The sequence below is a fragment of the Impatiens glandulifera genome, unplaced genomic scaffold (assembly GCF_907164915.1).
Source record: "Impatiens glandulifera unplaced genomic scaffold, dImpGla2.1, whole genome shotgun sequence".
Classification (NCBI taxonomy): domain Eukaryota; kingdom Viridiplantae; phylum Streptophyta; class Magnoliopsida; order Ericales; family Balsaminaceae; genus Impatiens; species Impatiens glandulifera.
Genome location: NW_025918797.1, coordinates 96,158 through 122,491, shown reverse-complemented (window position 1 = coordinate 122,491; position 26,334 = coordinate 96,158). Strand labels below are relative to the sequence as shown.

Genomic DNA, 26,334 nt, shown 5'->3' with positions numbered 1-26,334 from the left:
AATTATATAAGATCACAACAACATTCACGACTCTTTTCTTGTTTAAACTTATATAATGTTTTAATAACTTTACCTAGGCTAAAGCCCACATCCGCCATCTATGTAGTTTTTCAATTGGTCACGAGGAGATTGAATCAGCCGTTCACCTACTGAGTTTCACTAAGGTAATTGTTACAAAGTTTAAATTAATGTGACTAATATGATAGACCTACATATTTGAGTTATCATCCTATCTGGACTTTTGGTTGGAAAAAAACGTCGAACATTCCATGATCGTAGATTCGTAAACATTCCGGAAAGCCGGTGAAAAAGATTGAAAAGTTAATAAAAAAAATTTCGAGAACTTACTAGTTTAAAAACTTATTAGGTCACGTGGCTTTATTTTTATCTTTTTATTATTATTATTATTTTCATATTTTTTCGTTTTTCTTTAATGATTATTATAATTTTTAATATATATAAACTATTTTAATAAATAATAAGAGTATACTTCGAAGAAATATGATTGAATTTATTAATATATATAATTAAAATATGTATTTTAAAATATTATCTAATTTAAGTAAATATTTGAACTAGATATTTAATAATAAAAAATATTTTTAAATGAATTTATAAATTTCCTGTTTGTTCAAACCTGATCAGGAGCAGGCTGGATCTAAGTTTTTCAAACAAAACAGATAGCTTGGTGAATCTCTATCAATTATATCTTTCATGTATAAAATTATAGTTCAAAATTTATTCTAATATAAAATTGAATCTAGATCAAGTGTTTACAAATCAAGCAATATTAAAAAAGCTTATCTTGAAGATTATTTTAATAAAAGTATCTGTAATATAAATTTGTTTAAGAAGGCTTGTTTAGCTCATTAATTAATAGATTGCAAAGATAATGACCATAAAGTAGTGGTTTAAACTTGTATGACCACTTTTGTACGGTTTATTACATTTACTTCCTTGTTTGGTAGTGGGGTTTTTAAATAAATCTTGATTTATTTAAAAAATATATATTAATAATGATTTTAAATAGATATAATTTTTATTTTTATTTTAAAAAGTAGAAAATGTATTAATATATAATAATAAAATATATATTTTTTTTAAAATAAAAAATTTAATATTTTAATTAATGAATTGAGTGATAGCGATTGATCACTTATTAAGGAATTAAAGCCGATTGGTTGTTATTCCAATCGCTACTAACGCTTCCAAAATGCGACAAAACTTAGCGCCTTTTTTCGCGATTTTAATTGGGAGTATACCGATTAGTTTTTGTAACCAATTGGCGTTATATGTAGGGTAATAATGATTGGTATAAAGACCAATCACTATTATTGTTCGTTATTATCCCTATTATCCTATGTTTTATTTTATTAAAAAAAAAAATTTCAATTCGAGTGGTAATTTTGAAGAGTAATATATTTTTTTTATAAAAAATAATTTAAAGAATATTAATATATAATAATAATTTTTGTAATGAGAAAGTATGAATCGATGAATTACTTATAGACCTAAGATTACTCGATTCTTATTTAAAATGTTTTAAGTTGAAGTGGGTTTAATAATTAAAGAGTCATACTAGATTGCTAGTCTTTTATTTTCAAATAAAAAATATAAATAAAAATGTATGAAATGATGTGAATTAATAATTATATTAAATTTTGTATAAAGAAAAAAAACTACTAAACAAGTTCTAAATGATAAATTGAATGTAAAAGAAGTATAATATTTATAAACTATTTGAAGGCTTTGAAGACTAATAGTTATTACTACCTTGATGGTTTTTATACCCATCGTTATTATTCCTAGTTTTACTAGTGATATAATTGATAAAAGAGTTATGAAATATTGTTTGATTATGTTTTATTTTATTAAAAAATATATTTTTTTAGTGGTAATTTTGAAGGGTAAAATATTGTTTTATATAAAAAATAATTTAAAAAATATTAATATATAATAGTAATTTTTGAAATGAGAAAGTATGAAATGATGGATTATTGATAGACTTAAGATTATTCGATTCTCACTTAAAATGTTTTAAGTTGAAGTGGATATAATAATTGAAGAGTTATGCTAGATTGTTAGTATTTTACATTCAAATAAAAATATATAAATAAAAATGTAAGAAATGATGTTGAATTAATAATTATATTAAAATTTGTATAAAAAAAAAGTACTAAACAAAGTTCTAAATGATATATTGAGTGTAAAAGAAATATAGTATTTATAAATTATTTGAAAGCTATGATCTATTAAAATATGAAAGTAAAAAAAATGTTAGGGCTTTCTCACTACTTCAAAAGAAAATTTAGGAAAGATGTTATTTATTTATCCTAATTTAAAATTGAACCTAAGTGAGATTTGAGTTATTTTAAAAAAATATTTGGTTATTTAAATAATTGTATTTGTTATTTGAAAATATTGGGTCTGAGTGAATTTTTTTAAGTTAATTAATCTTTATTATTTAAAAAATATATTAATTATTTTAAGATTATTTAAATAACTTTATAAAAAGATATAAGAAAACTTTTGAGTTAATTTTATTAATATTTAATGATTTAAAAGGTAGAATATGATATAATTTAGTTGGTATTGATAATATATTACCCAAACAAAATGAGAGTATAAAATGTGTTGTTTTTGTAACATAACTTAGAAATCAAACACATCCTAACAACAATTCACGTGCTACCAAGTAATTGGAGTACGTAACTTAAGTTGATGTTCAATTGATTAATTAAAATCCAACCCAATTGGCATAAACTAATTAATTTAAATCCATATCTAAGATCGGCACTTATTAAATTACACAATAGATCAATATTATTAATGGAGGATATGAAGAATTAATGTCTTAATCAAAGAGGAGACAAGTTAATTTTGTCTTGTCCCCTGGTCAACTACTTGTAAGGACTTTGTTTCATATTCATTTTTTTTATCCAAAATTTAATTTTTTTCATTTCACTTTATTTATTCCAACATTCATTTTATCCAACAAAAATACTAAAAGCTCGGTCTGATATGAGTTATTTGGAGGTAAATACGGAGTAAAAATAAACAGTTTGATATAATTTGGAGAAAAAATGATTTTTTAATATATATATTATTTAAATACACTCATCTTTAATAAATAATAAAATATTTAAATAAGAATAATTTGATATTTTATTTAATAAATTAATTGATTTGATTAATGAAAATATATAAATTAATATTGAATTTTGAGATAAAATCCCCAAATAACTCATTTGAGATAAACCCACAAATCCTAAAGCTGTGAGTTATTTGAATAATAAAAATCAAAACTCATCACATCAATCATATTCTCACTCGCCTAAATTTATTATCGAAATACTAAAATACCAAATTTTTTAAATTTTTTATTTTATCATTATATATTAATATCTATTCAAAACAAAAACAAAATCTTTACTTTATCAAAATTATCCTTAATCATTATTTAAAAAAAAATAGGTTAACCAAATGACTTAAATAACTTATATTCCAACTAGGCCTAAAATATATATTTTTTATATATATTCTTTCTCATATTTTTATCTTATATATTTAAAGATGTAGAATTATCTCTATTTTATTTGAAAAGAAATATGAAAAATCAAACCATTCTGAGAATGAAATGTTATCAGAGACTAATTAATTTGCTAATTGATTGAAGATTCGTTACTGATTGACAAATCAATTAGAATTCATATGATTTTAATTGATTTATTGTTTAAATCATTTCCTTTATTATAAATATAATTTTTATTATTTAAACTAGACTTCTTATTTATTGAAAAAATGTAAGTAAAAAATTTTTCTAAATATTTTATCTCTCAAAATTTCTACATGGTATTAGAGCGGGTTTTTCCATTTTGAAGAAACCGATTCGCAATTTTCCGCTGCCCCTCCAATGGTGTAAATAGTCATTGGATGAGAATTCAAATGATTCTATAATCTCATATTCTTTTAAAATTATTTATCACAAATCCTATTGCATTTTTTTTCTCTTTTTTTTACAATTTTGTCGTTTCGAAACTACACTTCATTCGAATCTGTATCGAGCATCGTCTTTGTGTCTCGACGGATTTCTTCCAACATTTTATCAGTCCAAAAATTAGCAAATCTTTCACTTCAAGAGTTGCACGAGCCAGATCAAGAGCCAAGTGCCAAAAGTCAAAAGTCAAGTGTCAAGTGTCAAGAGACAAGAGACAAGAGTCAAGTGTCAAGTACCAAGTGTCAAGAGTCAAGTGTTAAGTGTCAAGTGTCAAGAGGCAAGTGTCAAGAGTCAAATGCTAAGAGCCAAGTGCCAAGTGTCAAGAGCCAATAACTCTTCCCAAGTGGAATTTCGAAGAACTATGTGGCAAGTTGGGTACTCTCAATAACCTTTACCCAACTTGAGGGAAGTGTAGAATTATCTCTTTATCTTCCTTGGAAGGAAATATGAAAAATGAAACAATTCCAAAATGGAATGTTATCAGTAGCAAATCAATTAAACTAATTGATTTGTTAATCCGAGAATGGAATGTTATTAGTAGCAAATCAATTAGACTAATTGATTTGCTACTATTAACATTTCATTCTTAGAATTGTTTGATTTTCCATATTTCTTTCTAAGGATGATAGAGAGGTAATTTTACACTTCCCCTCAAGTTAGATAAAGGATATTGAGAGTACCCAACTTGTCACATATTTCTTCGAAATTCCACTTGGGAAGAGTTCTTGGCTCTTGGCTCTTAGCTCTTGGCTCTTGGCTCTTGGCTCTTGGCTCTTGGCTCTTGACTCTTGACTCTTGACTCTTGACTCTTGACTCTTGACTCTTGACTCTTGACTCTTGACTCTTGACTCTTGACTCTTGACTCTTGACTCTTGGCTCTTGGCTCTTGACTCTTGGCTCTTGACTCTTGACTCTTGACTCTTGACTCTGACTCTTGACTCTTGACTCTTGACTCTTGACTCTTGACTCTTGACTCTTGACTCTTGGCTCTTGGCTCTTGGCTCTTGGCTCTTGGCTCTTGGCTCTTGGCTCTTGGCTCTTGGCTCTTGGCTCTTGGCTCTTGGCTCTTGGCTCTTGGCTCTTGGCTCTTGGCTCTTGGCTCTTGGCTCTTGGCTCTTGGCTCTTGGCTCTTGGCTCTTGGCTCTTGGCTCTTGGCTCTTGGCTCTTGGCTCTTGGCTCTTGGCTCTTGGCTCTTGGCTCTTGGCTCTTGGCTCTTGGCTCTTGGCTCTTGGCTCTTGGCTCTTGGCTCTTGGCTCTTGGCTCTTGGCTCTTGACTCTTGGCACTTGGCTCTTGGCTCTTGGCTCTTGGCTCTTGGCTCTTGGCTCTTGGCTCTTGGCTCTTGGCTCTTGGCTCTTGGCTCTTGGCTCTTGGCTCTTGGCTCTTGGCTCTTGGCACTTGACTCTTGGCTCTTAAAGAGGTTGAGAATATTCCGCTCTTGTTGCCACTAATCAATTAGAATAATTGATTGAAAATTCTCTTTTGATTGACAGATCAATTATAATTCTTATGATTTTAATTTGTTTAAACATTTTTTTTAAATATAATTTTTATTATTTAAACTAAACTTTTTATGTACCGAAAAAGTGCAAGCAATAAAATTCTTTCAATATTTTCTCTCTCAAAATTTATATAAAAAGTATAATGGTCCTTTAACTTTAAAAAACATTTTTTTTAATTTAGTCAAAAAAAAAATTTACCGAAAATTTGAATAAACTCAAGATCAAACCAGCTCTACATATAGATGTAGGCCTTATTTATTTTTTTTACTTTTTTTTTATCTATAAGTAGGCCTAGTTTGATCCCTTAAAAAAATGCAGTTTGAGGGACAAAATATATTTTAATAAATTGCATAATGTATATACTAAAATAGGCGGAACCAAAATTTTAGGTGAAATATCATATATATATATATATATATATATATATAAAATAAGGTTATATGTCTTTATTTTTATCTATTAAATAATTACACTAAATATTTTTGATCATGGTATGCAGGGTATGTCTTTAGAATTTTGAATCAATGCAAATTTAAATTTGAGTCCCCTAAAATAATAAATAAATTTTTTATTATTTAAAAAAATAATGAGAAATAGTTAATATATTATAATACAAAAAGAAGAGATTAAAAAAATGATATATATATATATATATATTATAATATATATTTAATATTAAAGAAAAGAAAAAAAAGAAAAAATAAGATTAATAATATAATATATAATTAATAATACTATTAAATATTAAAAAATAAGGCTATATAAATATGATGACCCTATTAAATATCCTATTAAATATGGATGACCCTGTGTAAGCCTATGTTGTCTATGGAATTAGTATGAGAATATTTTATATTGTTTTATGGTACTAAATTGAATTATAATAATTGACTTATTCTTTTAAACATTGAGATGGTTGTGATTATGATATATTAATTTATTTAAAGGGATTTTTCAAACAAAAATATATGCATATATAGATAGAAAAAATCAAATAGTTCACTTATTAATTTATCTTTTGTTATTGATTTTTATTATGGTTCTGTCATATTTGTTTTTGTACTTAACTACTCATTTATTTAATTTTAATATAGGAATCATTGAAAAAAAAACCATATTAATTTAATTTTTTTCAAATCCTCTAGAAAGTTGTAAAATCATTAATGATATATATATATATATATATATATATATATATATATATATATATATATATATATATATATATATATATATATAATATTTAATAATTAAAATCCAATCATTTTTGTTACATGTTTATGTTTGTGAAGTCAAATAGAGGACTATGGAAGGTAAATTTTGGCTCAAAATACATTTTTTTTCTTATTTATTTTGCAACAATTATATGCAGACTGTCATCTAACTAGGATAGGGTACCTGTACTGCGGTATATTTTAATGTTTTATTCATGCCTTATATTTTATCAAAAATTTCGGTATATAAAAAATACATATCTTTATCTTACATTGATTTCGGTATACCTTAATTTCGGTATATAAAAAAAATCATACATTTACCTTACTTTGATTTCGGTATATCTTAATTTAGGTACGATATCGATATTATATCTTTTATACCTAAAAAATATATTAACTTTAAAAAATCAATTTAATATAGTTAATACAAAACTAAAAAACAAATTTATCATAAATTAAAATATTCGTTTTAAAATCCAACATTTATAAAAATTAACAAATATTATAAATTAAAGTTAGTTAAAAAAATTAAGTTAATAAGAATAAACATAAGTATAATCTTCAAGTTAGACTAAAATAAAAACGAGAGAGTGAAATTCATTTGTATCTACAAATTTGTTTTATAAATTGATAATACAATTTAGGTTAGATAATAATATTAATAATAAATATTAGTTAATTTAGACTTAATTAATAAATAAAATCACTCTTCTCATTTTTTTTTGATTTTTTTTTTAAATTTAAGTTCATCATTATTGGTAAGATATTTTTATAAGATCAATTTTTTTTACTGTCAATCATTTGTGTAAATCAATGTTTCAACCATTTTATGACTTAAATTATTTCTAAAAATAACCACTATTCTTTTATCCAAGTTGAAACAGACTCACTAACAACTGTTAATGACTAGATTGTAAAAATATCTTTAACAATAAGTGAAATGATTGAATACCAAATTTCACTTCCTTTCCAACACTCGAAGAAATTGAAATTTTGGTTGGATCTTTTTTTCAATCTCATCAGTAGATAGAGATTGTATATATTAAATAATATTTTATTATAATTATATTTTAATATTATTCAAAAATTATATTTCTATACTTAAATTAATATTAAATTTATTTAATTATTTAATTATTTAATTATTTCCTTATAAATAATATATATATATATATATATTATATTTTCATTTATAAATACTATTTCGGTATATCTCGATATACCAAAATTTTAATTTTTTTTTTTACTTTACTATACCAATAATTTCGGTATCGCTATCATACCTTACATTTTTTCGGTATACCTTAAAATTCGATATTTTCGATATATTGCGGTACGATATTTTCGATATACCTATAATACCGGTAATTTCTTTCATCCCTACATTTAACGCAAAAAAAAAGTTTTAATTAAATTTAATTGTTTCTTAAACTTAAAAGGTTTAGTGTAATGGTTCAAGATATAAATTGATAATTTTTATTTGATCACATGTTCAAATTTTACTTAAGAATAAACTTTTTAATTCAAACTAGGGTAGCTAAAATTTTCTTTCACGTTTTTCTATTTTGAGGAGGTTGGGCAGTCCAAAACACATGCCACACTAATTGTATGCTAGCCGACATCATATGAGGATGATTGAAGAAAAATAATTTCATATTCTATTAAGAAAGATAAAAGAGCAGTGACATATCAAAATACTTTATCCCAAATACAGATTACAAATTCTAAAGGTTTAGAACATTTGTTTTCTTAGTTGATTCTAGGTTTGTTTATCCAAACATACTTAATTTTTTGGTTTTATTTTATTACTTTATACACTATTTTATTTAACAATAGGTGTATCTATTTTAGAGTCTAATTTTAAAAAAATATTAGAATACAATTAGTAAATATTTTACTCAATCTTAGACACATAAACAAACTAATATATATTCACATTAAAGTCTCGTTGGAGACTGCAAAATAAAATAAATATCAAAAGAGAATTTTGACTCAAATAATTCTTATTTATTTAAATTCTGGAATTATATAGTAGAACATTTGATTGTCAGATATCTACTGAGATGATTTATGAAGGATTGTTTTCAGGGAAATTTCAAGAAATAACCCAAAATGGGTTTACCAGCACATAAATTAAATTGCATACCTTTAATTTTTTTTAACAAATATACTTCATTCGCGTAACGAAGGGAGGATCGTCACGCGAAGAGAAGGCAGGTGAAAAGTTTAGAATGATCTTGTCCTTCACGTGAGATGGAATCAGCACATAAATTAAATTGCGTGACCACTTCAAATTTTTTTGACAAAAACACTTCATTTGTGTAACGCGAAAGGGAGGATCGTCACGCGAAGGGAAGACATGTGAAAAGTCCAGAATCCTTCGCGTAAGACGGGATAATTTCGTCAGAATATTGCATTTGAAGTTATTTCATTTGTGTAACGCGAAGGGGAAGATCGTCACGCGAAAGGAAGACATATGAAAAGTCCAGAATCCTTCGCGTAAGACGGGATAATTTCGTCAGAATATTGCATTTGAAGCTATTTTTAGTCTTGTTTGATAGTCACATAAAAGAAAAAACAATAAACCGTCGCACGAGAGATTCAAACTCATGAACGTGTGTCTTTCGCGTGAGACGAGATAATAAAAAATAAATCGTCGCCTGAGAGATTCGAACTCTCGCGGGGAAACCCATGTACTTAGCAGGCACACGCCTTAACCACTCGGCCAAAGCGACATATTTGAAATCTTGCGTTCTTTCTATTTACTTATAAAAATATTTGTTCACTTCTCTTTGATAGTTGATAATGGCGTAAGATCAATCAATAGCTTAGCAGCCAAGATTTGCAGTTTTCAATATGAGCATCATCAAGTAACTTGCTTCTTCTTCTTCTTCATATGGCGACGGTGCAGGCTCTCTTAGGCAATTGGACGTCAGAAGAGCGCCGAATTTTGACAACCGTCAATAGCGCCACTTCCAGTCTCTCTCTTCTTGGTTCAGGATTCATAGTTCTCTGCTACTACCTTTTCAAGGACCTCCGCAAGTTTTCCTTCAAGCTTGTCTTCTTTTTAGCCCTTTCTGTAAGCTTAATTTACTCTTTCTATTGCGTTTCGCTGAATGCTACCTTTCGATTTCTGGGTTGCATTGTTCACATTAAAGGATTTGTAAGAACTAGATATATGCATTCCTTGTGCTGATCTAGCTATTAACAAGTGTGCCAAGCTATTTATAGGAATTTAAACTAGGATCATTCATAATTGGGTTTTCTCTCATACTGAGTTTTTGTCAGATTCTAAGATAGTTCTGAAAGACTTTGAGATTTACATATTGGAGACAATAGATGAGCATGTAGAAACACAGTTATTGGTTTATTATAGGTTATTTTTTCACTTGAGCATTTAGAAGTTCAATGTTTATTTTATGGGTTTTTTTGTGGATGAAAGAGACAGTAGGACTTACTGTTTGTACAGTATTATATGTTGAATTGGCATAGCATGTCATAAGCTTTTTCTTAGTAAGTTTTTGTCAAAAGAAGGTTTAGGGACTTCTATGCTTGTCCTGATCATATGTCATCAATTGGATATTGAGTCATTTTCATGACCATCCTTAGAGAATAGATGCTGGAGATAAGTGAATGCATGTACACTTTGTTTGAAATGCCATAAACTTCTCTTGATCAGATTTTATGTTGTTGTTCTTTGTTCTAGTTTACTCAATTGCTTGTAAAATGCAGTTCCTAATTATTGCATTTATTTGTGTGCAGGACATGTTATTCAGTTTCTTCAGTATTATTGGGTGTGTAGATCTCAAGTTCAAGTGCATACACTATTAGATCTCATGTCTTACCATGAACCACTGAAAGATTTCTCTGGCATTATGTAGGGATCCATCTAAAGGACTATTCTGCTATGCTCAAGGATATATCACACATTTCTTCTGTGTGGCATCTTTTTTGTGGACCACTACAATTGCCTTTACTCTTCATCGTACAGTTGTTCGACACAAAACAGATGTTGAGGATATTGAACCAATGTTCCATTTGTATGTTTGGGGTATGTAAGCATTTCTTTGGAGACAGAAATATTGATTTTCTTAATTGTTGTCTAACACTTGGACGGTTTTCTTGCCTATTCTCTGTTGCTTTTTTTTTCTTTGTACAGGAACTTCACTAGTTACTACTGTCGTACGATCTATTGGAAACCATCATGGGCATTTAAGGGGTCTTGGTGCCTGGTGTCTGACACAGCTCGGAACAACAGGGAAGGTGAGTATATAGAAGATGTGCCTAGAAATATGTTATGGTTTTGCAATTTAATTAATGAATTGAGTTGTCACAGGCGGTTCACTTCATAACATTTTATATTCCTCTCTGGGGTGCTATTCTTTTCAATGGGATCACATACTTTCAAGTGATACGCATGCTGAATAACGTAGCACGTGTATGGATTCTTTCCTTTTAAATCTCGTGCTGGTTGAAAATATTTGAATTGAGATCATAGTTATTCTGTTACAATATTTCAGATGGCTGCTGGTATGTCAAATAGGCTTTACCAACCGGATGGACGACCAGACATGAAGGTATGCCTTACATTAGAGCTTGTTTAATCTTGGGTTATTTTAAAAAAAAAATTATCACATCAAATCACTTAATTGATTAACTAAAATAGCCTTACTTTGTTTAATTTTAAATACAAAAGGACAAATTAGCAATTTAATCTAATACCAAAAAAACCACTTTTTCAACAAACAAGATTTTGATTTCATAACCTATATTTTTTTTTCCAAATAACCCCACATCAAACAAGCTCTAAGAACAATCATGTCTGCATTAATGGGGAAGTGAAAACATTGTTGTTTGTAATTATCCATCTTAATATTCAATATGATTATATGAACATTGTCATGAATAGATCAAGGTTTGTGTTGAGAATGATAAATAGATAGGGTGTAGAGGATATAATCCCTGGTAACAAATTGTATTCCTGTTGTTAGTGACCTAACAGACGTTGCCAAGGCTTATATATAAAAAGGGTAGCTTTACATTATTCAGTATGCAGAATGATGTGGTGATCTATCTTCTTTTTTTGTTGGCGAAAAGGAATAACTTATAGTAATAATGAAAATGATTTATTTAATTTTAGTGAGACGCCGAACATACTCAGTTCTCATTTTCAAAAGCAAAAATACACATCACAAATTTCACTCATCAAGTTAGCCTAAACATGTGTCATGGAAAATATCTGATCGGGATCTAATCTCCATTCTTTGCCCAACGTCCAATTTTGTGAGATTGTAATGTTCGGACACTGTTTCCACACTCTACTCTGAATCAACACACTTTTCTTGTCTTGTCGAAATGTTTAGCATTTCATTCCCGCCATATTTTTTTAGATAGATCATTTCCCCAAAAGCGCATTTGTGGATCTTCGAGTAAATGCTATTTTCTTTTATTTTCGATTACCCAATCCTGTAGGTGAAGCCAATCTCTTGGAACTCTCTTGTTGTATGTTTCTCTGCATCTATGCACAACAGGCAATGAGCATTGTCCATGACCATGAACCTTCTTAGAATACCTTCCGTCTATGGTCTTCCATGGAACACCAACCAAACGATGAATTGATACCTAGGAATCTCATTTGTCGATCAAAATGGTAGCCTATTTTCTACAACTTTTGTTTTTGGGTTTTGCATATTTATTGCCCTCAAGTATGTGATGAAATTTGACTCTAATTGTTGTTGTATTTTGAGTAAAAGCTGTTTTTGTCTCTTTTCCATTGCTATGCAAGACCCAAACATTATTCGATCTTGTGTATATTTCATTGTCTGTTTAGTGCGGTTACACAATGCCAAGAGTACCTGTTCAAATTAAAATTTAACAAACAAGCCATTTTGTTTAGCTTCCTTGTAGTGTTATCTTTGGTATGATCAAGATGGTTGACAGTACCTCAAAGATCTAATTTCATGACAATGGTTTCATTTCCTTATAAGTGATCCTCTTTGGCAGCTCATAGTTCTCTCAATTGGCAACTTCCATTTTATATTTATGTTTCTCAATTCAGACTTCTCTTTTCTTGGTTTATACAGGCTTTGAACAGGTGGGGTTATTATCCTCTAATTTTAATAGTGTCATGGATGTTTGGGACAATCAACCGAATCCATGATTTCATTGAACCAAGACATGAAATATTTTGGCTCTCGGTTCTTGATGTTGGGATGGCCTCACTAATGGTAACCATCTTACCCTAATTTCTCTTTTGCTATATATATGTGGAAAGTGGAAACTAGTCTTGTTTATAAATGTCTGTGGTTTACACTGGGTTCTGTTAAATGTGTGTAGTTGTTGTGAAAAAGGAGTATAAACCTCTTAAACTAAACTCTAACCTATTTGGAAACACTTTTGTTTTCTATTCCTGATCGGGATGAGAAAACATTAATAACTTTTTGATGAGCCTATTTGGTATTTTATCACAATCTATGTCACACTCATGATCCCATTGAAATATCGTTGCTTCATTTTATATACAAATTATTTTCGAAATTATGATCCAAATTATAGTATAATTTTTTTGTTTCATTTGGTGTAGAGTTTTCTTGGATCATGATCAAATTATTTTCTAGATCGTTGTAATTTTCTTGGATCATGGAAAAAAATGCATAACAAAACATCCCAATATGCCTCAATCTGGATGAGAAATCTGATAGATTCTAAATGTTTGTTTATTTGAAAATCTGATAACAGGGTTTGTTCAACTCAATAGCATATGGCTTCAACACATCTGTTCGTCGAGCAATTTATGAGAGATTGGATTTGTAAGTCTCAGAAATAGCTAAATACCCTATTCAAAATCTCATTAAAATTTTGTAAATCTTTTATATTATTAATAAATAGATTTTATAATAATCCTAAAATGATGAACAACAACCAATATGCATTTTCATCTGACTTTCTGTAGGTTACCCGAACGATTCAGAAGATGTCTTCCTATTCCTAATAGTATTTCAAAGTCCAGAAACCAACCACATGAGAATGAACTGGTTTCACTAAAAATCGATCAGCAGAATTAGCAAAATCGTGACCGACAAAACTGAAACATTTTTTTAATATTTTGGGACAAGTACGAAGGAGAGAACACAGTGTTGTTCTTCGTGCATTTGCCTATTCTTCCACTGCAAGATAAACTCTCGGATTGGCTTACATAACATCGCTCGCTACTCACTTCGTACCGATAAGATTTGTTCTCAAGAAGAAAAACAGGGTAAGATAATGAGTGTATTTTTACATTACTATCCAATTGTGGTTTTTGTTTTGTAGTAAACATTTGTCATAGGATTAGACTGTTTTGGTTCTTTGCTAAAACATTTGTCATAGGATTACTGTTTTGGTTTGTAATTCCTCTATTTGGAAACACTTTGGATTTGATTTGATAGAGAAATTGTGAGATAGGTAGTGTTTGATAAAATGACCAACTTATTTATGTAAAATTAAGTAAAAATATATTAAAAATAAAAAGTTAAAATGTTTAGTTTATGTTAAGGAAGAAAATAATTAATATGTTACTCTAACAAAAAAAGAAATACTACAATTTTTTTTTTTTTAAATTGAACAAAAATTTAGTAAAAATTGTATTAGATTTTATATTTTCTCTCTTAACAACACTTTTTCTTTAATTAAACATAATTTAAAATAGAAGAATGAATCTGAATAGATCTAAAGAAATTATGAAAAATAAAAATATATATATCATCTTATTATATATATCATCTTATTTTCTTGTATATATATTTTCCATTACACTATCATTTATTTATATATATATTTCATCAAACTCATATTTATTTATATATATACATATTTTCATTTTTTTATCTAATATATATATATATATATATTACTTGAATAAATTATAAATTAATTATCTAATATACAAATTAAAAGAAAATATATATTAATATTTTCAATTAATTTTTATTTAATATTTAATATCATATTTATCTAATTATATAATTTATTAACTAATATATTTAATATATATATTTATATTTGAGTATTTAAATATTTTTATTTCATTTCATTTATTATTAGCTACAGGTGGTTATCATAGTTTTCAAACTTTGACTTCAATATATATATATATATAATGGTTTTGAATCAGAATGAATTTATTATCAAAATCTGATCTTCTGCATGTAAATTAATTCAGTTTTTTATATTCATATATCTATGTTATTATATATCTTTATTGAATACTTAAAATTTATTATTCAGACATAATTTTAAGTTTTATTGAACATCATATTATTATATATTATTACATGAGTATGAATCAATATAAATTAATTTTTAAATGGACTTATTTTAATATTTTATGAAAATATTTTGTGATATCACTCACAATTAAAGTTATATTTAAAAAAGATTGAAAGTCAAAAGTAGAAGTCATTTTTAGGTATTCAGTAGAAAAAGCATAAAAAGTGTACTTCTATTAAATAGAAACTTAAGAAATTGAAAGAAAAGTAAAAATATATATATATAAAATTGAATTTTAATAAAATATTCTTTACCAATTTTTAATTTTTTTTTCTTAATTTTTTCCTTATTATTTTTTATTTTATGTTTTTGGTGGGTTGAGATGTACATGGGTCAAAGTGATAAAATTGTATTAAAACTGAAAAAAAAAAATGTAAGTAAATGATACCAATTAAGGGAAGATTGCATTAAATTTAAATTTGATGCAACAATTAACTCAGTTTCAAATAATTTTAAAAAGAAATAGAAATGGACTTCATATAAAACATATTTCACATAATTATTATAGACAAAATGAATGTAAATCAAGTAGAAAAAAAAAAAAAAATAAATAAATATATTTAAAATGATTTTAATAAATTATAGTTGAGTCTACATCTCACTTTTAAAAGTCATATTTATTTTGTGAAAACAAAGTAGATATATAAACTAAATAATATATAATAAATTATAGCAGTGATGTAACTTTCATAAATATATAAAATTGACTATACAATATATTTATAAAATTTATACTTAATTGTTTACTTTCAAAAAGTAATAAATGTTAATAAAATAAATATTAATAGTAATAATAAATAAATATGAATAATTATCTACAATAATTAATTATCATTATCTAAAGATAATTGATCATAATCTTAATAAGAATCTTTTATATTTTTATTTAATATAGTTTGTTAACATTATTATGGTGATTGTTTAATTGACATACTTTTTTGGGGGTAAGGCCTTGTTTGATTGACATAATTTGAGTTATTTTTCTAATCATAAACTAAAAATATTTTTATTTTATTTTATTTTTTATAATATTACATACTAAAAATATTTTATTTAAATAATTATTTTTTAATTAAACAAAAACATCTTTATATTTATTTTTAAATAACTCAAAATTTTAAACAAAGCCTAAAATAAGACTATATAACAAATATAACAATTCTAAAAACATATTACAATGAATAGAGAAAATAAAAAACAATACAAATTGTAGAAAATAATGTATATTTAATTTTTTACAAGAAATATTTCTCGCCGTCATAATTATCTTGTTTACCACCAATAAAAATATCAATGCAATAAATAATAAACGAAAATGACAAAATAAGAGAAAAACTTAAAAAGCGAATAAATGATTAGACCCGAAACAAAATATGAGATAAAAACAAAACACACGATAATCCCTTTACAAAACCTAATCAAGAACATGATAACACGGAAAACCTAATAAATCAACGTTCATTGTTGAAAATTTTACGATTCATCATAAGAAATAAAACAACCCTTATACCTAAAATATTCACGACTTCAAGCTAAACCTTCCTCCAACCAAACCGTGCATTACCTGTTTAACCAAATCAAATACCAATACCATCCATAGTCAAAATTTAAGTAATGTATTAGATACCAACTTCAACACCGATTATTTATGAAAATATCACGACTCCTCACGATAAATTGAAGCTCACGCTAAGAGTTCAATTAATTTTTATTAAAATAGGTTATTTTAAATAAATTAACAAAAAAAATATCTATATATCTAACTTGTTTATAAATAGTAAAAATTATATTAAAATGATTGTTATTATAGTTTGATTATGATATATTTACTAATAAAAAAATATAAGGCCTTGTTTGATTTTTTTAGAAATAATTTATATAAAAAACAGCTCTAAATGATTACGGAAGCCACATATGACTGTAATTAGTGAGCTTTGAAGAAAGGAGAGAGAGAGAGAGGTCAGCAAAGCTAAAAGAGATAGATAGAGAGAGAAGAGGGGTCGTCAAATTGAGTGGCGAAGGGTTTCTGCGTTTGCTTCTTCTTCTACTTCTCTCTCTACATATACATATTCTGTGGAGGATTCGAAGAGGAAGACGGATACGAGGATTAGCTAGAAATCTGAACTCCAAATCGACAGGTAATCGTAGCTACAAATCAGGTTAAAGCAATTCTCTGAATCTGTTTTTTCAGTATTTCGTTCTTTTTTGATATATCTACTGGTTTATGAACACCGTTCATTATGTTTCATCAATCCGCTGGTGTTCATTCATCTATCACTTCCAGATCTCTAAGTCTTTGTACAGTTTGAAACAGCATTAGTTTCTTTTGTTTCGCATGTGGTTGAGAAGCTCTGTTTATCTTGAGATCTATCGGAATTGACCTCATGAGGTAGAATTCAAAGTTGTGGCTTGTTGTTGTTATTTCAGATGGATTTCTTTGTTTTTTTTGGAGATAAGGAGGATGGATAGATAGATTTATTGGATTCTGAAATGTATGGGAAATGTTACTTTGTTTGGTATGTCTGCTTAAGGAAGTTTTGTTTTAGATTTCTGTTTGTTGCATGGTTTAGATTTTGGTTTGGAACGATTGTTTAGAAACTTTAACTTTACTGTTCAATTGCTGTTCATATAAACCTTTTCCATCTGTATTAATTGCAAATTTAGGTTTTATGTGCTTGATGTACCTTTAGATATGCATTTTTTCTCTTATGAGTTGATAGTACATGTGGATTTGGCTGAATTATTTTCGTTCCATTAGTTAAATGTGTCATATGTGATAATTCAATTAAATTCCAAAACTTGCATGGTGTTCATCTAGTACTTTTGGTTGTAACTTTTTCTGCAAATCTTGTGTGTTGTATTAATTAGTTACTGTTTCTTAGCTTTGTCGTTTCCATAACGGACAAATGGGATGGTCACCGTTGTCGTGACGTGAGTGTGGTTCTCTCTTGAGCCCTAATAGAGAAAAAGACGTTTTCTTTTTGTCGCTTACGGGAATAATGATTGAGTGATACTGTCATTCTTAATTTGTCAAAATGAGTTAGAGACTCTATGTTTGGATGTGTGTAATTGTAATTCCAATTTTATAAGATTGGAATTGAATTCTTATGTTTGGAGAAATCATTGACTTGCAATTCCAAAGTGGAAGTGAGGTAAATGGAAAAATAAAAACTCATACATTCAATTCAATTGGAGTTATTATTTCAGTTATAATTCCCTATTTTAAGTCACCAAACAGACAAAGGATATGAAATTGGACCCCTAATTCCAATTCCGCTTGAACCAAACACAGTCTAAATTGTTCTATCTAACTTCTAGTGCATTTATTGTCTTTGCAGGATTTGGCTAACGGATTGTGCGCTCTTCTCCCGTCTTTGCGAAAAGCGATAGACAAACAGAGAAGAAACAAGAATGAGCTTATCTACTAGAAAAGGGAGCATTCTTGGTAACAGCTATCTCAAGTCTTTGAACCCAGATGCTGTAGAATTCGTTCCATTTTCTCATAAACCGTCTCCTGGAAGCACCAGCACTGCTGACATTCGTTCAAGCCATCAAAGTTCTCGCTCAGAGACAATGGGAAAATCCGTGCTTGATAGATCTGAATCATCAATATCAGATGACGAAGTGCATCGATACTGGCGTCAACAGCTTCCAGACGATATTATTCCTGATTTCAATCTAATGGCACAAGAAGAACCTCAAGTGATTAATGACCTTCCATTTGCGAATTTGTCCTTGCAAGAGAACCATGAACTGCCCAGGTTCTCAGCTTCCTCGGGTAGCAGATTCATTATGAAGGATCAAGTTGAACTACCATTAAGGTCTTCAGCTCCATCATATGTTGATGATGTTTCTTCTGCTAACTTGTTCCATTTGCCAACTAAACCATGGGATGATCCAGTCCTGAAAAATGACCAGCTTCCTTCCACCTCCAATGAGGGGTCTCTTCACAATGGGAGTTTTGCTCTAAGACGACCAACCATTGCCCCGCCTGATCGGGCAACAGTAGAAGTGCCAAATGTTAGTCCTTTTGAGCTCCTGACTTTACAATTTCCTACTGTTTCTACAGATAGCCTTGCAGAATTGTATTTTTCTAATGGATGCGATTTGAACCTGACATTCGAGGCGCTAAATCAACGAGAGGTATTTCAGACTAATCATCTTCTTTACACGACTCTTTTTCATTGTCTAACAAATTCCGGAGCCACAAAAATATTTCAAATCATTAAATTGATTTTTTTTCTAATCCCCTTTATTGTACTTTTATGTTAAGATGTTTTCTTACAACTGGGATTGATGTAGCTTTGAGTTATCAAATTACATTATAATTTTAGAAATTTTGTTTGTCAGGAAAAAATGGTTGCATGGAGGTAAGCAGATGTAATGATGTTTCTTAAGCTTTATAGAACATAATTAGATTTGGAATTCTACCACAGGAGATAAGAATACGGAGCTTTAGGCCTTGTTTGATGAAGGGTTATCCCATTGTGAACCACTTCATCAATCAAATCATTCAAACCATCAACTAAAATACCCATATTCTAAAATACTAAAACTACCCTTCTTCTTAATTTCTTCAAAGGGAAATATTGTCTTTTCACCTTCAATTCGACAGACATATTGGACAAAAACCCAAATAACCCATATCCCTTGTCGAACAGTTTTCTTTTTCTCTCAAAAGATCAGATCTTTTTGGAAAAAAATCCCTCCTCAAACATCTCTAAGAAGATATACATCAATGTGCTAGATTTTATCTCCATTAATACAATGTCTATGGTTGTTCATTTGTTTAGTTGAGTATGATGGCCCTTGGAGTATCTTGATAAGAGCTATGAAGTTTGTGTATCCAAGTTGAACACCTTATAATTCTTGTTTTTTTAAGGTTTTGAATCCTGTCTTACATGTGTTGTTTACTGCAGTCCTCTTTCTTTTACACAAAAAATGTAGTTTTCATCTTGCAATTGTTGTGGAACTTCATATTAATGTTTGAAAACCATGAATAGTAACCCTGCTTTCCATCCTTGCCTTAAATGTAAAACACTTTCTTGATTCTTATCAGTGTCCTAATAGCCCATTTGATTTGTAACTGCAGTTGCAAGGTGAGAGAAGAATTTCAGATCCAATTTTTGGTATGCCGGATTATCCTTCTCTTGCTGCTGGGGCAGAAAGTCCACCAGGAAGGTATTCTACTTCTGGGGAAGAGACTCTTGCTCAACCTCTTGTTTATCGTAGGGCACACGACAGAGCTGCTTTAGCATCTACATCAGCACTAATAAGGAACATGCTATCCCACGATTCTAATATAGGGAGGTATTGTTAAAGATAATTATTTATTATCATTATTTCCTTTTATTTAAATAATTATTAATGATTATCTTTAACATGTATGATAGAAATGCCTCTACTGATGCTACTGGGGGATCAAGCTACCCACATTTATTCGGGCAGGCTAGGGGCACAACTGGTGATGGGTTTCAAATTCGGACTTCACCACGGGCAGCTCCTTCATGGATGGAAACTGGTGATGCAGTAGTTGGTAATGTTCTTCGATTTAGTTTGTGTGACAAATTCTTCTGCCTGTATACACTCTTAATTTGTTGAGATGGCAGGGAATCTGTATGCTGAGACGCGAGAGGAAGCTCGTGATCATGCACGCCTACGTAATGCTTACTTTGAACAGGTTTGTTGCTTGGAACTCATTTCTTTTTACTATAGAAAGAGTAAAAGAAAACAGTTAACCTGTTTGTGGGAGAAGGCAATGAGCTGATTCAATGTGAAAGGGTTTTTGCACCTCCATTCTTTTCTTTTCTCTGCTTTCATTCTTTGATGTACATAACATTTTCTTTATTTATCTTTTTAATGAAATGAATTTGTTCAAAGAAAAGAGAGAGAGAGCAGAAGAACAGTTCCTTGTTTATTAGTTGATGCATGATTGTTAAGCTGATGAGATGATAGTTTCAGAACTGGACATGACATGTCACAAGAGATACAAATGTTAACTTCAAACAGTAAGGCTTTGTTTGATGTGTGGGTTATTTGGGCTTGTCATTACTTCAAACATTAGGCCTTCTATTATCTTGCTCTAAATTGTTTCTAACATCTTAATCCAAGTGAGTATGGAAGAGAAAAATAGGTAAGAACTAGGTTGATTGTTTAATTGGATAACAAACAACTATTATGGATTTGTACAGGATGGGATTACTTTGAGTTAAATAGGGTTGTAACTATCTGTACTTTGTTGCTGTTATTTTTCCCCTCTTCCTTGATTGTAAACCAGAACTCCCCTCATTTTCCATCCTTTTTAATAACAAAAAGTTGGCATTTTCCTCAAAAAAAGTTGTGCAAAAAGGGGGAGGATTCAAATAGTGCATTCCTGTGAACTTCTGGTTTAATCCTATTAATCCTTAGAACATGAGATTTGTGTTTGGCTCTCACTGTAATTTAAATGTTGTTTGTTTATGGTTATTTTGTTGCAATGCACAGGCACGACAGGCTTACTATATTGGTAACAAGGTTTTAGCAAAAGAAATGAGCATGAAAGGACAATTACACAATTTGCACATGAAGGCTGCCCATGGGAAAGTCCAGGAATCTCTTCTCCGCCAGAGGTTTGCTTCTCATCTCTCCTCTCGCCTTTTTTTTTAAACTCTGGGTAATTTGGTATTTGAGTCGATGATTTGAATGATATGATGGTAGAATGGACAATGGGTTATATCAGATTAGTTCTAAAGAACCCATTATCCAATCACAATCTATTATTCATCAATCGAAATACTAAAATACCATCTTTATACTCCTAATATATATTTTGTATAATGATTTGATAAAACAACAAGTCCCAAAAAGATTGAACCTTGGTATCAATATATTTCCAGCAGGAACAATGAGATGATGATGCAGTATCAGCATCAGCATCAACAATTGAATGCTGGGAGGGTTCACGAAAGATTAATAGACCTGCAAGGACTTCAAGCTAACGAAGCCGTACATATCCTGAATCGAGAACTGACTCTACTGAAACTCGCGGCTAGAGCTGACGAACAAAGGGTCCAGGTTTATATATGCGTAGGAACAATCAACCAAACTCGCGGGGTGCGCGCCACACCTGCAAGACTCCCGATTGTGGTGCAGCGATATCTTCTGGAGGAAGAAGGCCTTGATTTCACGGAACCGCAGCCCGGTCTACTCCGTGTTGTCATTCGTTAAGAGAAAAAGCAGCAGCAGCAGCAGGTATAGTAGACACCTTTTTTATTTGACATATAGATAACCACCAACAACAAAAGAAAATCATTGAAAACAAAAACAAAAACAAAAAAATTCCATCTGTATATGGGAAAGTGGTGAAATATCTGCAGAAAAAGAGGAAAGGAAAGGAAAGGAAAAGTATGTATAATTTCAGTCAGCTTTGAGATGATGGATGATGATCAAACCAATCAATAGTAGGAAAAGAGAGAATATCATTGTAGTAACTCTTTTTTTGTTTGTTGTACTCTTTTGTAATTTTACTGTCATCAACCCTTACATTGTTACTCTTTTTTTAATTTTAATCTCAGATGTAATTTGACAGAATTTGTGTTTTAGTTAATATGATGATAGGTTAAATCTCCCATCATTTTTGCTCATTTACTTTTGTGGTAAATGAGAATCACCAAGTTAAGTCTAGATGACTCCTTTAAGCATTCAAATTAACCCATTTTGAAAAAATCTTTTGTTTTACATGATTCCATTTTAAAACAATTAGATATACTTTCTTTTTGAGGAAACTTGCTAGAATTCTAACTTTGTGTTAAATTTGGTTTATTTTCTTGGTATAACCCCTTTTAAACCAATTTTTTTATTTGAGCTAGCTTAGCATGTCTTTCTTATTTTTCTAAAATTAGGACTCTTACTTATAAAATATTTGGTGTTTTTAACTTGAGTTAATTTAGTAAAACTTTTCTTATAACCATGATTCGATAATGATATTTTTTTTATTGAGAATTAAATATGATATATTTGGTCTTTTATAGAATTTTTTTAAACTTTAACAAACTTAATGGATTCAAGTTAAATACACAATTGTGAACAGAGACAAAATGAAAATTTATGAATGTGATCTTATTCGATTAGCAAATGTTGTTTTTTAAATAATCTAAGTCAATCAATAAAGACCTTCTATCATTATCCTTATTAATTAACATTAATACAAATTGTTTGGAAATAAAGTAATCAACAACTGAAATAGACCTATTTGACAAAATAAAAATGAAACTATCCTGAAGCAAACCCTAATTCGACATGTTGCATTAAACTCATAAACTTGTTGGCAGGTTTCTTTTGAATCAATGAATTATTTCTATTGATGATATGGCAGTTTTACGAGAAGATGAGAGGCGAAATTGAATCGTATATTGGCATTCAGTTTTCAACGACGATGAGTTCGAGCCACACAAAGGAAATCATTTTGTACACCGCCTTCAAAACTAGGGACAACGAGGATGAGTTCGAGCCACACAAATGAGATAATCATATACATCGCCTTAAAAATTAGGAACAACAACAAAAATGAGATAATAATATATACCACCTTCAAAATTAGGGACAAAGTAATTTTGTAAGAAGATAAACTATTGAATTTAAAAAGGAGAGAAGGAAAGTAAAATGTCAAATTCTAATTATGCAAATAACTTATTTAAATTTTAAATTCTAGATTAAAAGTTGATTAAATTTTATTTAATGTATAAAATGTAATTTATTAATTAACTCATGCTTAAAATTAAATATATTTAAGTTCTAACTTAATTTGAATATATTTTATAAACTTAATCTCTCAAGAATTTGTTGCTTCCACTTGGTTAAGAGCAAATAGTAAAGTATGTTTTTATCCCTCTCCCAAACAATCCCAAACAAGCTACAGTTCCTTTTTTCTGCATGATAACCTAAAAAAGAAGAACAAATATCATCAAATAAAAATAATTCATTTGACCATCATATCAAATTGTACTAATGAGTTAAATGAACTATCATTTCTAAAAACTGGAAAATATAGTTGTCCAATATAAATTACCATAAATTATGTCACATTCATATACCTCACCCATTCCATCTGGTTAGAGCCTAATGTGTAGAAAAATAACATCATGTTGAAAGCTGTTTTTTTTTTAATAGGGTCTCTTCAGTTTTAACTTTTCGTCTCTTTTTAAAAAGAGTTTTTCTCTATCTTTTTTTTTTTAATTAATTTTTTCTCTTTTTAGACGCGAAATGATATGTTTCATATGCATTCGAATGTCCCATTTTTAAAGACGATTTGTGCGATCTGAAATTAGACGATCCCATATCTTACTTATCCTTTCAAGTGCTTCGCCCATGGAAGGGACACAACGAAGATTTTGTATAGTAGACACAACTCGTGCACTGTTTTAGAAAGAAAATTTCTATAGAAGTTATGTTATAGAACCCATTAGTTTACCTTTCTTTCGAATCTCATAAAAGTAGATAGGAGTACTATCCATGTAAGATATCTTAGAGATGATGAACCAAAGTGGAGTTCTACAGCATAAACTTTTTGGTTGACCCGTACAAATTTTAGATTAGTACGTGAAATGTAGTAACTTATTGACTTTAAGAGTCGTCACTTTAGTTACTTCACAAAGAAACTAAATGAAAGAAAATCAAAGTATTTTCGTATTAATGGTCCGATGCTTGGTTACGTTTATGAAAGGACTGTAGCGTTATGTCCTATACGCCTATTCAAAAGGACAATCTTTACTCGAATGTAGTTGGTCGTTGCATTTTGTGAAGGTATGTTACAATGCATTTTGAATTCAAATTTTTTTGCTTGTGAATATCCTAACCTTGTGTTTAAGAAAAGGAATTAACCATATTCCTTATTTAAAAATGACTCTAAGTTTGTTTCCATTAAGTTTAGACAAGGTTGATATCAAGCTATTCAAATTCTATTGGTTTTTTTATTATCATGTCTTATTTCTATTTAAAAGAGGTAACCTTATTCTTAGTTTAAAGTTGACTCAAAACACTTGTTAGGATTTTAGACAAAGAGGATATAATGAAACCTCGAATACATCCGGGGCACATGTGAACATCAATGTGAATCCACTTATTTACATCTTGCTTTATTATTTGCTTTCTTAGTTCAAAAGGTGAATCCCTGTAGAAAAAGAGTTCACGAATATAAGAAAATGAGGATTGAGAATTATAAGTAATTGGAGCCTTATTTACGACACACCAAAATTAAGAATTTTTCAAAAAATGTTTGAATTTTTCAAAAAAAATTGTGCATGTCAAACACATTTTTAGGAGCAAGCTGCACTCGAGTTTGAAATTTTTAGAGCTGTAGAACTCCAAACTTGTTCCGAAAATTCTAAAAATTTCGTGGTGATCAAAATTATTTTTATGGACCCGCTTTAGAAATTTTGTAATTTTCCGAGGTGTAGAATTCAAGATACGAGCCCTCAACGCTAGGTAGTTTTCCAAACGGACCCTAAAAATTGAGGAAAAATATTATTCTTGTAGATTTTTTTTTAACCATCCTTGATTTAGAGGCTAAAAATTGGATTTTTTTTCTAAAATGATTTAGTGGCTACAATTGAAAAATCAAGGTTGTTTGATGTAAAAGGGAACTAAACAAGGCTTAATTTTCAAAAATTGATTAAAACTTTATAGTCAAAATTGGACATATATAAAGTTTAGGAATCTAATTAAACGTGAAAAAATAGTCCAATGGGCAAAACATTTCGAAATTATTAAAAATAAGAGTAGTGATAGGGAGAGAGAATTTAAATGAAGGAATAAGAGAATAAATGATGTAACATCACCTCATTAGTTTGGAAAAAAGAAAAAAGTGTGAGCAAAAAGAGAAGAGATAAAAATTATTTTAATTTGTCAGCCAATCATATTGTGCCGTGTAATTCTCTCTCCCAATCATTTCTCTAAAAATAATTTGAAAATGGAAATTTGTGGTCAAAATTGGACGTTAAAAGAGTTCAAGGACCTATTTATACCAAAACAGAAAGTGCAAGGGCTGAATTATTATGAATTAATTAAATTAATTCATAATATAACTTACAGGCATATTTTAAAAGATTTGAAATCGTGAGGGCCGATTTGAACACGCCTCAAGACTTCAAGAAATTGGAAAAAGGAATCCTGGAAAGCTGCATCGACTTGTTCGTCGTCTTGCTCCGTTCGCAGATTTCCAAGACAGTAGTTGCACACTAGTGATCGATTAGAAATTGCCTACTCGAGATGTCCTCAAAATCGCCTCGTCATAATCGTCGTCTAGTGCATGTCTAGTTGCTAGAGGAATATGATAAG

At 29.2% G+C, this 26,334-nt stretch overlaps 2 protein-coding genes and 1 non-coding gene across 7 annotated transcripts; 2 read left to right on the top strand and 1 right to left on the bottom strand.

Moving 5' to 3' along the window:
• Window positions 1-9,368: 9,368 nt before the first annotated feature.
• On the bottom strand, window positions 9,369-9,449 carry TRNAS-GCU. Its single transcript has one exon. It is a non-coding gene; the product is annotated as a tRNA-Ser (tRNA).
• Window positions 9,450-9,568: 119 nt separating this feature from the next.
• LOC124917043 (G-protein coupled receptor 1-like) lies at window positions 9,569-14,152 on the top strand. The gene is made up of 9 exons (XM_047457611.1): window positions 9,569-9,793; window positions 10,477-10,508; window positions 10,596-10,765; window positions 10,874-10,977; window positions 11,051-11,152; window positions 11,235-11,291; window positions 12,798-12,941; window positions 13,453-13,523; window positions 13,667-14,152. Exons 1-9 carry the CDS (start codon window positions 9,611-9,613, stop codon window positions 13,776-13,778), a joined length of 975 nt encoding a protein of 324 aa, XP_047313567.1. The 5' UTR covers window positions 9,569-9,610; the 3' UTR covers window positions 13,779-14,152.
• A 2,795-nt stretch (window positions 14,153-16,947) lies between these two features.
• LOC124917045 (polyadenylate-binding protein-interacting protein 7-like) lies at window positions 16,948-22,627 on the top strand. Of its 5 annotated transcripts, none has more exons than XM_047457615.1 (7): window positions 16,948-17,159; window positions 18,360-19,164; window positions 20,114-20,331; window positions 20,406-20,557; window positions 20,631-20,701; window positions 21,505-21,629; window positions 21,900-22,627. In XM_047457615.1, the coding sequence occupies exons 2-7, from the start codon at window positions 18,433-18,435 to the stop codon at window positions 22,225-22,227; spliced, it is 1,626 nt and encodes a 541-aa protein (XP_047313571.1). In that variant the 5' UTR covers window positions 16,948-17,159; window positions 18,360-18,432; the 3' UTR covers window positions 22,228-22,627. The 5 variants fall into 5 exon arrangements, with proteins under 5 accessions (XP_047313571.1, XP_047313569.1, XP_047313570.1 ...); XM_047457613.1 differs by having other exon boundaries at window positions 21,897-22,627; XM_047457614.1 differs by having other exon boundaries at window positions 16,948-17,180; window positions 21,897-22,627.
• Window positions 22,628-26,334: the final 3,707 nt, after the last annotated feature.